General features: G+C 36.0%; 1 protein-coding gene across 10 annotated transcripts in view; it reads left to right on the forward strand.

The window, feature by feature from the left end:
- The window catches only part of LOC135166894 (uncharacterized abhydrolase domain-containing protein DDB_G0269086-like), a 45,547-nt gene that overhangs the window by 13,212 nt on the left and 18,786 nt on the right, over positions 1-13,549 (forward strand). For 8 of the 10 annotated variants that reach the window (XM_064129606.1, XM_064129608.1, XM_064129611.1 and 5 more), the window contains exon 2: positions 12,229-12,276. The exons of the other annotated variants lie outside the window; for them this stretch is intronic. In XM_064129606.1, coding sequence (XP_063985676.1) covers positions 12,229-12,276 — 48 coding nt within the window. The remainder of the gene's footprint in view (positions 1-12,228; positions 12,277-13,549) is intronic. 10 annotated transcript variants of the gene reach the window in all.

A 13,549-nucleotide genomic window follows, 5' to 3' on the forward strand; every position in this document is an offset into this window, starting at 1 on the left:
AAAAAATTTAATGACGAATCGTCAATCTTTCAAATTATTGAATTTTCCTTTGTTTATTCTTCAATTTTATATCTTTAATAATAGTTTTTTGATTGGTAATTTTGTATTATATTTTTCTTTAATATCTGAGGCGATTTCCCGTCAACGAATGGAGAATATAATGTAGAATTTATAATTTGTGACGTTAATAGAGAAAGAATCGCGGAGGAAAAAGAAAACATTCCGGTGGATATTTTCGTCTTGATTAATGCCCTGAATTATATATGAACTTGCAGTTTTGGGGGTATAATCTTTGCGTGGGTGATAAAAAGTTCTGGGGGAGATTAAATGTCAGGCGTTGGGGATATTTATGTCTTGTCAGGGGAGCTTTCGACGGTGCTTCGAGGGTATAAAGACCTCGATGAAAAATTCGTTAGGAATTGACTCAGAATTACGTTGATACTCGTACTTGGGAGGAATATAAAGATGAAATATGTGAAGAGGATTTCATTTCAAATGAATTAATAGGTTATTTTGGTAATTGTGGGGAGGGGAGAAGGAAAGTCTAACATATTTCATATGACACTCTCTCTGCTTCTGCATTTGGAGAAGAAGAAAATTATATAAATTGAATATTTTTCTTGGACTCTGGGAATGAAATAGAGGAAAAAATTTGCTCAATTCAATTGTTGAAATTCGGTTGGAAATGGTATTGGGCTATTCTCGAAATTTTAGATTTTGATTAAAAAAAAATGGTATTTCCTAAATATTGGTTTACTTTAGAGGAGGATTGAGTTTTTCAAAATTGTATTTCTTCGGTCTCAGCACTCCCAAGGGGGACCGAGTTAGGTTTAAATTATGATCATCATATTACTGTAGAGGATGAGTGTTTTGCACGAACTCCTATGAACTTCAATGAACTCCATTAATAATTATTCAAACAGAAAAAAACTAGTGGTAAAATACGAAATTTGAAACTTAATTTACGAGATTTTTAAACTCGCAAATTATGATTACGTTGTAAAAATGTAAATTACGTCTGAAAAAGTCCTAAATTACGAATTTGGAAGTGTAAATTACCATTTCCAAAACGTAACACGTAAAGTAGAATTTTGAACTCGTAAATTACGAGTTTCTATCTTGTAAATCACGATGCCAAAAAACGTAGCAATTTTTTAGTGGTTTAATCAACGTCGTTCGCAATATTTTCGAAATTCCCTTCAAACATTTTTGAAAAAATGTCTCTGAAAGTTGAGCCCAGATAACATAAAATCATTAAAAACATACAGATTTTATATTGTCAAAACAAGTTATTTTGTTTTCGGTCATATTTACGATTTCATAAATCTAGGATTTTACGTGATCGAGATCTCGTAAATGACGTGGAAAAAAGGACGATCTCGTAATTTACATTTTAAAAATTGTTAACTACGTTTGAGAAATCGTCATTTACCTGTTTGAATATCCCGTAAATTACGTTTTAAATCTCGGAGTTTGCGATTAGTTTTTTCTGTGTTTAATTTTTCAAAATTTTCCTTTCCCTCAAGGAAATTATTTCGATGAGTTATGCTATTAATTATTGCCGGAGTTCCCTCAAAGTTATAACTAACAAGATCCGAGTTCTCAGAGAATTGCTCCATTCCACAAATAAAAGATTAAAAAAAATACTTCTCTAAAGTCACTGAATATTCGACAAAAATAATTTTTTGCAGTTTCCAACTTATAAAATTTCCCGAGAAATCTCTTCAATGAAAAAATTTGCTTCGTCTCTATTTCTATAATCCTCATGAAATCCTGAATATCCAACTCCCCCTGTACCCCATTACCGGTCACAAGACCCAAAAAAAGCCGCATCCGTGCAAAAAGACCTTAAGTACCCTCCGAAATGGACAAAAGGTTCTCCAATAGTTATCCTTGTCTCCCTCGTATCTAGACACCCCGGCATTACGTCGTCCGTGACTATCCCGACGCTGGAGTCAGATCGGCGCAGGAGCAGTACAGCTACAGTTACACCAACACCTCATCATCATCGGATCCACGTGGTAGACCACAAACACGTACAGAGCAGTCCACTTATAAACGCGAGTCTGGCCCATATGGTACATACTCCACTGAAAGATCTACACGTTCAACGGGAGGTCCCGGTGGTTATCACTCATCCTACGATAGTCACACGTCTGGACGTCTTCCCGGTGGCACAAGCTACCGTCACTACTCTTATCGCGTTTAAAAAGCCCATCGAAAAATAGATCATCATCGTCATTGACAATAAAAAACAAATCCATGTCAAGGGCTAAGATTATCCTGAAGAGCCTTTTGAGGCAGAATCGAGAAACATGATAAATTTTTTTGTGTAAAATTTCCGATTTTATCGCAGTAAATTTTTGCTAATTACAATCGTTGGTTATTCGTCGTCAGAAAACCTGTTATGTCAACATTGATTAATTTTTTTCCGACAGACATTATTTTTCAGCGACAATTAAATTTTTTATCAGGAAAGCTGCTCTGTCAATGTTCGATTATCCTGAAAAAAATATATAACTTTGCTAATTAAATATTCTTCTGACAAAAGTTTAAAGCGAATTTTCGAATTTCGAGCATTTGTCTGTCTAAAACAAATATGATTGACAAAATTACATTTTTCTCGCACTGTACTTTCCTCCGACAATCATTATTTTTCGGCAACAATAAAATTTGTGGTTCTCTATCATTTCTCCAATTAAGTCGATCGTTATTGAGAAATGGAAATCCGGGGAATTTGGCGAAGGGCTCAGTGCGGTAGAGCCCTAATCGCAGTTATTTTGGAACGCGGGGGGTAGAAATTCTGTGAAATGTACGATTGGGGATGTCCTAGAGGGGCGTTGCCCGAGTCAAGTGAAAGGGGGATTATAAAAGGGACGGAGTACCAAAAATCTGGGAGATTTATTGAGCATTCACCAAGCGTAGGGGGGGGGGGGGGGTACATATATTGCTTAAAGTAGCTATCTTTTTAGTAAAATCAAAAATTATCGAGAACTACGCACAATTTTCAGAAAGTTCTATCACATTTGGAATCATTTTTTGGTCAATTTTATTACCGTTTGCTTTTTAAAGGAAAAAACTTAAAAATCAGAATTTGAAACGGTATTTTATGAGAAACCAATATTTCCATTGTAGTTAACGATTAAAATTTGAATTGTTGATCATCAAACGTCTAAAAATAAAGAAATTTGTTGACAATTCGTAGAAGATAATCCAGTGGTTGGCAAATGAGCTCTATAATTTGTTTATAAGAAGGAAATGTTTGAAAGAATATCAATACTTTCAGAAATTTATTTTAGATAATACTGAGTATATATAAATTTTTTGAAAATTTAGCAATTGAAAATATTCAAAAAGAGCATATCCGGTGGGTAGAATGCTGACGTGAGGGTAGAGTCACTTTAAGGAACTTCCGCAGTAAATTTGGAGGACATGGAATGGGGGAAAATATCAAAAGTTTCGATACTCTGTTGCTTTATTTAGAAAGAAAACCAAAATACTAGAAAATGGGTGCATTGAAATTTTGTTGTATCGATGCCATTTTGTGGATAATTCAGGGTTAAGCAATGCGGATCGATTCTTATTGCGCACTAATATTTAAATTAATTTTTTCATAAATAAAAATTTTCACGAGAGGTTCGACACCCGCGCACTTTTGTTCGACGCAGTTATTATGTCGCGAATATTCAAATCGAACCACTCTCCGTAGCGGCGAAATGAGCCGAAGTAAACAACACGTCATTCTATAGAGGTTACGTTGTTGGTGTGTTGTGAATTATTTAAAAGAAATAAAATAAAAATAGGATAACATGAAAAATTCGGAGACTTCGTCATGAACGAGGTGTGATACGAGATTTATAAAACGGGCGCATCAAAAATAATCGACGCAATGTTTGATATCATAAATAACATGCAAGATCAGTTGGGCGAGTTTGAATGGCCCGCCCACGCAGTGACCTCTGCCCCGCAGGCACGCTAACCTCCTACGTTACCATCAGGTCGCTCTCGCCAAATTAAAAATCCGGACTATCCCATATATTTTCAATTATTCCAAGTAATCCGTGTAGTAAAGAATTATTAAATTACAAGGATATTTTCCTGGAAGATGTTCGATTCTATTTCTGGAGAATTTGGATTTTTATTCCATTGTCGATTATTTTTTAGTGATTTTATAAAAACTGGTGCGATAAAATTCTGTGTTGATGACACATCTTTAAGACGTCCTGAAAGATCTGCGTGGTTTGTTTTGGCCCTTAGGGACATAATAAGGATAATTATTATCCTATGAACATGATATTTTCCGAATTTCAAATCTAAAATTGCTGTGGAATTTTCTTCGACTTTTAGTCTCGACAGGTTGAAATCGATATTTTTAATGAAAATTGTATTCTCGTGTTTGTTATGAAACTGCTTTCAATTTTAGAATATTAAGTTGCGTTTAATTGTCTATTGCGATTAGATATGTCAGGTGTCTTGAAATTGTTTATATTGGCAATGGGACAAAGAAAATTGATGAATTTTGCTAGTTTAAAAAATTCTATTGAAGAATGACTTGGAATACGAGGTGAAATGTCCCTCAAAAAAGGGTCTGATAAACTCAACAATTTTTTATGAAACACATCTTCGTATCCCAGAATTCACGCACACACTGGCTTATGAAAAATTCATAAACATCTAACATGTCATTTTAAAAATGATCATCGCAATCGAAAATTTTATTTCTTCTGTAGCGGAGTGATTACCTAGTCAGTTTCCATACTATAGGGACTTGTTGTCATTGTCAATAATCTTAAATGCTAACTACTCGTATATATTTGTGACTTAATAAATAAATATTCTATCCACAATTGAGAATCATTTTTCTGTAGAATATCATGAGTTGGTTGAATCAAGTTCTGCTGACGAAATAAATGTCTGGAACAGATCTGTCGTACGAGAAATTTTATTTCAGTTGAATAATTTTAGTTTTAATTTGGGCAATTTCCCTGAAAGTTCCTGTACTGTCACGTAAAATTTCCCAGTCAACGCCGTAATCGGTGCGCAAATAACCACTTCCGTAATTTTCACTGGATATTTCTCTCGGTGCACGTGGCTAATTCACTGGTTGAGACTCTGATATAGTCGAGGGGCCATTCATTCAAAAATTCGATGACACAGTGATTGCTGATTTCATCTGATTTCGAGATCAGAAATGATTTCTTGAAATCGTTGATTTCATGTGATTGCCAGGGATTTTTTTCCGGTGATTTCACGATTTCACGATTTCACATGATTTGACGACGCTTCGTTAATAACTGTACTACTTCGCGTGTGGTCGAAATTGCCAGTTCAAACGCGTCCAACGTCGATTTGGGGGATTCTGAGAAAATACGTCGATCGATTTTCTCTGAGAACTTTATGAGTCGATCCTCTGGCGTTGTGTATTTGTTTTTTTTTCCGTAAAAAAAGCGTCCGGAGTTGAAAACAAAAGGTGGTTAACACCTCGATGCAAAACACGTTGAATTCATCGAAAATATTCCGTATTTATTTCACCTATTTAATACATTCGAATTTTTTTTGTCTTATCTGCGGACGATTTTCTCTTTATTCTTTGGTGTTATAGTTCATGCGATTTCACTGATTGCATGGCATTTCACTGATTTTTTTTTTTTTTTTTTTTTTTATTGTTTTAAAGTGATGAACCCAACCTAGGGGTTATTTACACTTTCAGAAGTATTACATTTCTCATTTGATACATTGTTTTTTTTTTTTTTTTTTTTTTTTTTTTTTTTTTCCCTTAATTTCTAATTCAGATTTGTATTTTGCAGTTTTTGAGGAACTTACATATTTCCTCTATGTACCCAAAATCTGTCGCATCTAGGAATTTTTTTGTCGTATAAGGCCTAGGAATTTTTTTTTCAAATAGTCTGTCTATCAGTTTGTCTCTTTGTTGTTCGTACCTGGGGCAATGCCATAAGATGTGGTCAAAAGTTTGGCTTTCTGCGCCACACGAACAACTGGGATCATTGGAGATCCCAACTCGAGCCAAAGAGGCTGCGAGATGATAATGATTAGCTCTGACGCGATTGACTGTGACAATACATTCTCTAGAGAGCTTACACTTTCCGTACCATGGTCTTGCAGACTCCTTGTAAAAAAGTTCGAAATATTGTACACCTTTTTCCTTCCCTATTTCGACGATTTTGCTAATTGTCTGTGTTCGTTCTTCCTTCTTAAAAAGTGCTCGGAAATCCGTAAAAGGTACCCTAAATTCATGACTAAAATCACCTTCCGCCTCTCCCGCCAACTTGTCGGCTTCGTCATTGCCCTCTATGCCGCAATGCGAGGGAATCCAGATAATTGGGATTTCTGATAGAGGATTCGATTCTTTGGTTATTTCAATAACTAATTGTCTGATTTCAGTAATATATGGATTTGTTTTAACTGCTAGTTTACCGCTATTAAGTGCCTGACAAGCACTCAAGGAGTCTGTTAAAATTACGTATCTGTGGCCTGGATTTTCCTTTATAAATTTTAACGCAAGTGTAAGTGCAACGCATTCAGCAGTGAAGCTTGATGAATATACATTTAAGGTTGTGGAGATACGCGTGTTCATCTCAGGACAGACGCACGCAGCTCCAACATAATTATTATTACTATTTTTACTTCCGTCAGTGAAGACTCGGTAATAATCGTGACTAGTTCTCTGAAGCTCTTCATTGACAAATCGATTAATTTCGTTTTCCCCTTGCGCCGAACGTCCCAAGTTGTCGTTCAGGGCGATGGGTACAATGTAGGCATCAAATGAGTGTGTGAATATATGATAATTTGTGTCAATGTAAAGCGATTCTTTTAGAGGGAGCACCTCGCAGATACATTTGATCATTAATTTGTCTCTAGGACGGTGAGAGTAAGAATTAATTTCGAACAGGTTGTGGATAATTTTTGCTATCTGTGATTGTTGGTTCGAGAGCGCTTTTAATAAATATGTCTTACAGAGAAATTTGGCTCTATCCTGAATATACGTGAGTTTTGATTCTCCGATGAGGACATTAGTGGGGGTTGAGCATCTATACCCAAGCGCTAATCGAATAGCAGAATACTGGATTTTCTCAAGTTTATCTCTCATGAATTTTGTGTTGGGAAGATATATAAAAATTCCATAATCAATGACTGATCGAATGAAACTTTTATATAGAATAATAAGAGTGGAAGGGTCAGAACCCCACCAAGTTCGTCGGAGAAACTTTACAATATCTAGAGCCCTCAATGTTTTTTGCTGGACTTTACTTACTTGATATTTAAAATTGAGTTCAGAGTCAAAATTAATTCCCAAAAACTTGACTACTGGGCTAGGTGTAATTTCTACATTATCGATGGTGATTTTGACTTCTTCAAATTTTAATTTTGTTTTAGTGAATTGTAACACAGTAGTTTTGTTTGGAGCAAGTTCTAAACCTAGTTTATTCAAGTTTCTCGATAATTGCGCAATGGAGTTTTCAAGAGTCTTTACTTCCAGAACAGATCCTTTATATGAGCAATATAATGCGATATCATCGGCAAACAGAGAACATTTAATATCTTGATCGATGTTTCTCATTATATTTCGAGTATAGATGGTGTAAAGCAGTGGAGACAGCACACCTCCTTGGGGAACTCCTTTGCGAACTGTCAGTATTTTATCACCAATCGACTCAGCGTGAATAAATCTTTCGTGTATTAGGTGTTTAATAAAGCGGAGGGCATTTATTGGGCACTGCATATCTACTAGGTTATCAATCATTATGTCAGGGTTGACATTGTCAAATGCCCCTTGGACATCTAGAAAGACTGCGATTGTTTCTTTGTTTTCTTTCAAATTAAATTCCGCGTTAAGATACAAGTTACTCAGGTTGTCAATACATGAAAGTCCCGGACGAAAACCTGATTGGTAATTGGGGATTAAATTTTTAGATTCACACCACCATTGGAGTCTATTTTTCACCATAGTTTCGAAAGTTTTTGCCACACATGAAGTCAAGGCTATCGGTCTGACGTCCCGATTATTCGGTTTCGGGATAAAATGAATGAAGGAGTGTTTCCACTCATCAGGGAAATCTCCCGTTGTGTACATCTCATTAAATATGTCTAAGAGAACGAGGTGGAGTTTAATGGGTAGTCTTTTTAATAACTGATAGGTTATTCCATCTGGACCTGGGGAGGACTCGTCTTTTTTGGTATTGAGGGCAAAATTGAGTTCGGTGAAATCAAAGATTCGATCAAGGAAGGAGTAAGGCATTTGGAGGAGAGGGGATTGAGGATCTGAGGTGGTGGAAGCTGGCGCAATTTTGTTCAGAGTCGTAGCAATTGATTTCGTGATTAATTCGGGGTCCCGAGGGTTGTCTGGTTTGATTTTAACCCATGTATTGTTCAGAACTTTACTTGTTCTCCAGACATATTTTCCGTTTTTCCTAAAGTCAATGCCTTCTGCAAAATTAATAAAACAGGATTTTTTTTTCCGTTTGAATGTTCTAGTAGCAGATGCAACTGCTCGTTTATAACTACACAGATCAGCTTCTTCTTTGGTGTCTTGCCACTTCAAGTAAGTAGCCCTCCTTAGTTTCGTGGCCTTCGCGCATTCCTCGTCCCACCACATCACTGGATTTTTATGAAATCTGGGGGGTACAGTTCTTCTCGTAGGAGTACATTGTTTGACAGTCTGGATAATATCGTTTATGAATGAGGAATATTTTTGAGACGGTTCTAGGTGAAGGAAATATGGGTCAAGATATTGAGGAAACAATTTTTCAAGGAGTTTAGTCAGCTCCTCCCAGTCTGTACTCACCGATGTGATTTTTAAAGAACGTTTGTGATAAATGCTACGTTCTGTTGTAAAGCTTATAAATAGCGGGTAATGGTCTGATCCCCACGTTTCATCATTAGCGATCACTGTCATTATGTCAGCAATATCGGGAGTAGAAAAAACTAAATCCAAGTTAGAAAACTTATTTCTATAGATGTCCAGATGTGTATTGGTTGTGGGATTATGTAGAAATAAGTTTTCGGTTTGTATAGATTCAAGTAGTTTTTCACCATTAATGTCATTTTTGCACAATTCCACGACTGGTGATGCGCGTTAAAGTCTCCTACTAGAACAGAACGTCGAAATTTCCTCGTAAATGATGTGATTTTCTGCCAATATTCCAGCTGAAGAGTTGCCCCAGGAGTTCGGTAGCATGCAATAATGGTTATTGGGTCTGAGACATTGACAATCTGTATTGCAGCGATTTGTACATCAGGGTGTATGGGCGGACCTGTGTCAATAATTTTGATTTTGATGTGTTTTTTGTAAATGAAGGCAATGCCTCCAGAATTCACTTTTGCGTCTTCTCGGTGCGTTTGACAATCAGGAAATTTCAATGTACGAGTGTCTTGTGGATCAATCTTGGTTTCTACGCAAACGATAATATCATTCTCTCGTGACGCCAGAAGAACATCCATGTAGTGTTTTCGGAGACCACGAACATTCCAGAACATTGTTTTGATATCGATCGTTGTAATTTCCATTGTGTTGTTTAATTGTTTACCTGACTATTGGAGGAATCAGTATCAGTCTCAAGATCATTTTCAAGTCGATTCGCCAATCTCGTGATTGACATCTTTATTGTTATGTCATCAATGTGTATTCCAATATATCGAAGGAAGAGTATAAAATTATCCATTTGATCACTAAATTCTGCCTTGATTTTACTGGTTTCTCGATCGTTTTGCCATGCTACCAACATTTCAACGAATTGCTCATAATTAACACACCATTCACTACCTGATACTTGAAGGTGTGCCCGGAGGCGTGGTGTTTTGGAATGAATCAAATCTTTAGTGAATTGGGCTCTCTTTTGTCCTTTAGCTTCCGAGTTGAATCGGTTCCTCCTTTTCAAGGGTTTAGGGGTGACAAAACCTTCGGCGTCTGTATCTCTATCCCTGCCGTTGGTGCCCGAGGTAAGTGATTCATTTGCAGTGTCATCATTCCTCGTTCGTTTCAGCGTCTTATCATCGTCGGAGCTTTCCGCCTCTGATTCGCAAATTTTGCCTGGCGTACGGGAACGTTTGATGGAGGCAGATTCAGATTCCATAAGCGTTTCCTGTGCTGTTTCCCTGGTTTTCGGTAGTTCTGGAAATTCAGCGTTATTCAATACAGCGGAAGTGCTCAAGTCGGGTTCGGTGACATCGGTTTGGTCTATCATACAGTCCTCATAATTTTCGATCGTATTGTTCACTGAGTGAGCCGTGCTCTGAGAGGAACCCATTGTCTGGATTTGTGGACAATTGTTGCGGAAGTGACCGGTTTCTTTGCAGTGGAAGCAGACCGGACTTTCCGTGGATGGGTAGCAAATATAGTCAAAGTTATTCCAGCTGATTTTGATGACCTTGGGTAGCTTTGTCTCATCCCCAGGGTTAATGGAGACTTGACGACGGAAACTTTTGACGTGCTCATATCCAGGGACTTTGGACCCTGCTCCTATGTACGTTATCGGTGAGACAGTCTTGATGCCATATTCTGTAAGTTTTTCCTCTAGTATGTAGTGAGGGAGAGAAGAGTGTACGCTGGAAATAATAAGGCGCTTAGACTGCGAAACTAATGGTCTGATTCTCAATCGAATCCCATTAATCGATAAATCTGTTTGGGTTAGTATCAGTTTGTCAGCTGTGTCGGGAGAATCGACGTAAATACAAACTTGACCTCCCTTGAGACGTGAAATTGAAAAGACTTTCTGTCGTCCTATATATTCACCAATGCATGTCATAAACTTATCAACAGGAATACCTTGAATGGGATCGATTACGATGGCTCGTTTGTTATCAGGGTGGACGTCCCTTGCCAGCCGCTGAGAGTACAAACCTCCTTGCCTTTTCGATTGCCTATGATCAGTGTTTCCTTGGGACACAACTGTCATCCCGCTAGTGGATGCTGTCATTATATTAGATATGATTTTTCCCTTCTCTTTACAATTCAAAAGTTTCCCAGTCTACGAGAGACTCTACTAGAAGAAAAGAGGGGAGAAGTGCACTTCCCCCCTCCTCTCAATGACACTTGCAACAAATTAATTTGTTTTCATAGAATGTACATTTGTCCAAAATCGCGATTTTTCAAAGTACCGTGAACGCACAGGTAAACACGATTGACACTGTCACGGAGCGTAAATACGAAACACTTCTTACTCGTTCGACAGTCAGTAATCGAGTCATTTCACTGATTTCATGTGATTTCATTTGCAGTCACCTGAAATCGATGAAATCCCAGAATTTCTCTGATTGCAATTAACTTCGACCGATTTCATGAGATTTCCTGTGATTTCAAACATGATTTCAGCCCGAAGTGACATAGTGATTTCACGAATGAATGGCTCCTCGGATATAGTCTCATAAATAAAAAATTAATAGTTGTAGAAGATCCGAAAATTCTGAAATATCAAGAGACACGTGGATCCCGCTCCCCCTTAAAAGAAGCCTCGGAATAGTCAAGTACACGTGCCTGGAATACAAACACGTGGCGATAGTCGATGCTCTTGTCAAGAAGGACATCATTGCCTACTCGAAAAACGCAGGAAACCGTTTCCATGTAGGGCTAAACAAAACGGCTAATCATTGAGCCGAGATTGGTATGGAGTTAACGAATGAATGAGGACGATGACCGGTATGTTATGAAATGGTAATTCTAAGATCGCGCTTCATCAATTCCCCTTTTTCCACGAAAGAGATGCCATACAAATTTGAAATCACTCAAAATTATCTGAAATTGTTGCAAAACTTCTATGAAATCGCATGAAATGGATAATCGCATGAAATCATTGAGATCCTTTCGCAATTGTATGAAATCGGCAATCGATGTACCATGAAATTTTTAAATGAATGGGCCCTCGCTCCCTATATTGGTTGTTTAATAGTAGTATTTACTTCACATTAATATGAATCAATCGTACGAGTGTGTGATACTTGGAGTACACGAGTTACGTTCAATTAATGTATTTTTTCATAAAAACGAGACAAAATTTAACGCATTCATTAGAATAGCATTATTACCATGTTTATCTAAGACGAAAATTATTGATATACTAACAAAGTTTATGCTTTATTTTCTCTGTATACGCTGCGCTTAATTTGTCCTGTCGCCTTCGTTGCCTCTCTCTCCCTTTATTTTTGGTGATTGGGTGGGTTCATCTTTAACAACTTGGGCATCATAAATATGGAAATTCAATAAATAAACAACAGAATCCTGGGGGCATCATTCGACCAATTACACCAATCCAGCAAACGCAGGTCAGCTTTTAATTCATTACTTTTTTTATTTAAGACAATAATGGCATAATTAACTATTAATGAGAGAAAGTTCCATCAAATGTATATTTGAATCTTCCGATGATTGAATGATTATAATGGATGAAGTTTTAATCGAGTGATTACGATTTCAAGAGTCCTATCTTGAGTTCAAAATTTTATTATAATTTTCCCATAAATGTGATATTTACTGTCAAAAACTCAGGTCGTTAAGATGATGGGAAACTTAAACGCGAACATTTTTTTATTGTTCGTGATGACATTGGAATTGTTTAAGAAAATGTATCGAATGATGGTTCAACTTTTTTTCATGTAAACGAAAAAAATTGACGCTATTCCGCTCGTATCGCTATCATCATTATCATTATCGCAGTGTTGGGTAATATTTTCTAGATAAGAAGTTCTAAGTAACGAATTATCTGAAAATTTTATATTTCATATGTGCAGATTAATTATTTGGGTATTTTGTATGTTCTATCAGTCAAAATACTAAATATTTTGTTATTCAATACTTGATACATCTCTAAATATTAACTAAAAAAATATTTAATGTTTAGTGGAAATCTAAATAGTAAATATCAGATTATTTATTATTTAGTTATGCACTGAATACTAAATTTTTGAATACTTAATACTTAAAGATAGCTTCAAGTATTTTTTGACTAATTATTTTTTCCACGTTTAATGCCTCTTTTTTCGATATTAATAATATTATTTTTTCAACTGCTTTTGTCATCCACACCCACCAGTTATTAGTAAATTATTTAATTTACAATATTCCAATAAATGTATCAATTTAGAAAATGAGAATTAAAGATTACAATTTTATAATTGTTATTTTATTGTATTCAATATCATAAATTGTCCCAAAATCATCAATTGATGATTCGAAATATTTCGAATTTTGAACACTCATTACTGTATCAATAAAAGTCCATTAGTGACTTATTGATTCGTTTTTAACGATAAATTCTCGTAGAAATTATAAGTCGAACTTTTATCAGATAATTCCAATACAGAATATTTTGTTCGTTATTAAAAATACTTAAATATAAAGTTATTCATTATTTAGAACCGATTCAAGTTTCAAACCACTACATACCTCAATATTTAGTATTTGGTGGTCTTCAAATAATTAAATTTTCCAGAATTTTTAAATTTAAAAAAAAAATGGTTTCACCCATAATAATAATTTTAAGTTATTTACACTGTGAGTATTGTCAGTTATAGTACACTAAATTTTCTTGCTACATTA

This window comes from Diachasmimorpha longicaudata, chromosome 10 (genome assembly GCF_034640455.1).
Source record: "Diachasmimorpha longicaudata isolate KC_UGA_2023 chromosome 10, iyDiaLong2, whole genome shotgun sequence".
Classification (NCBI taxonomy): domain Eukaryota; kingdom Metazoa; phylum Arthropoda; class Insecta; order Hymenoptera; family Braconidae; genus Diachasmimorpha; species Diachasmimorpha longicaudata.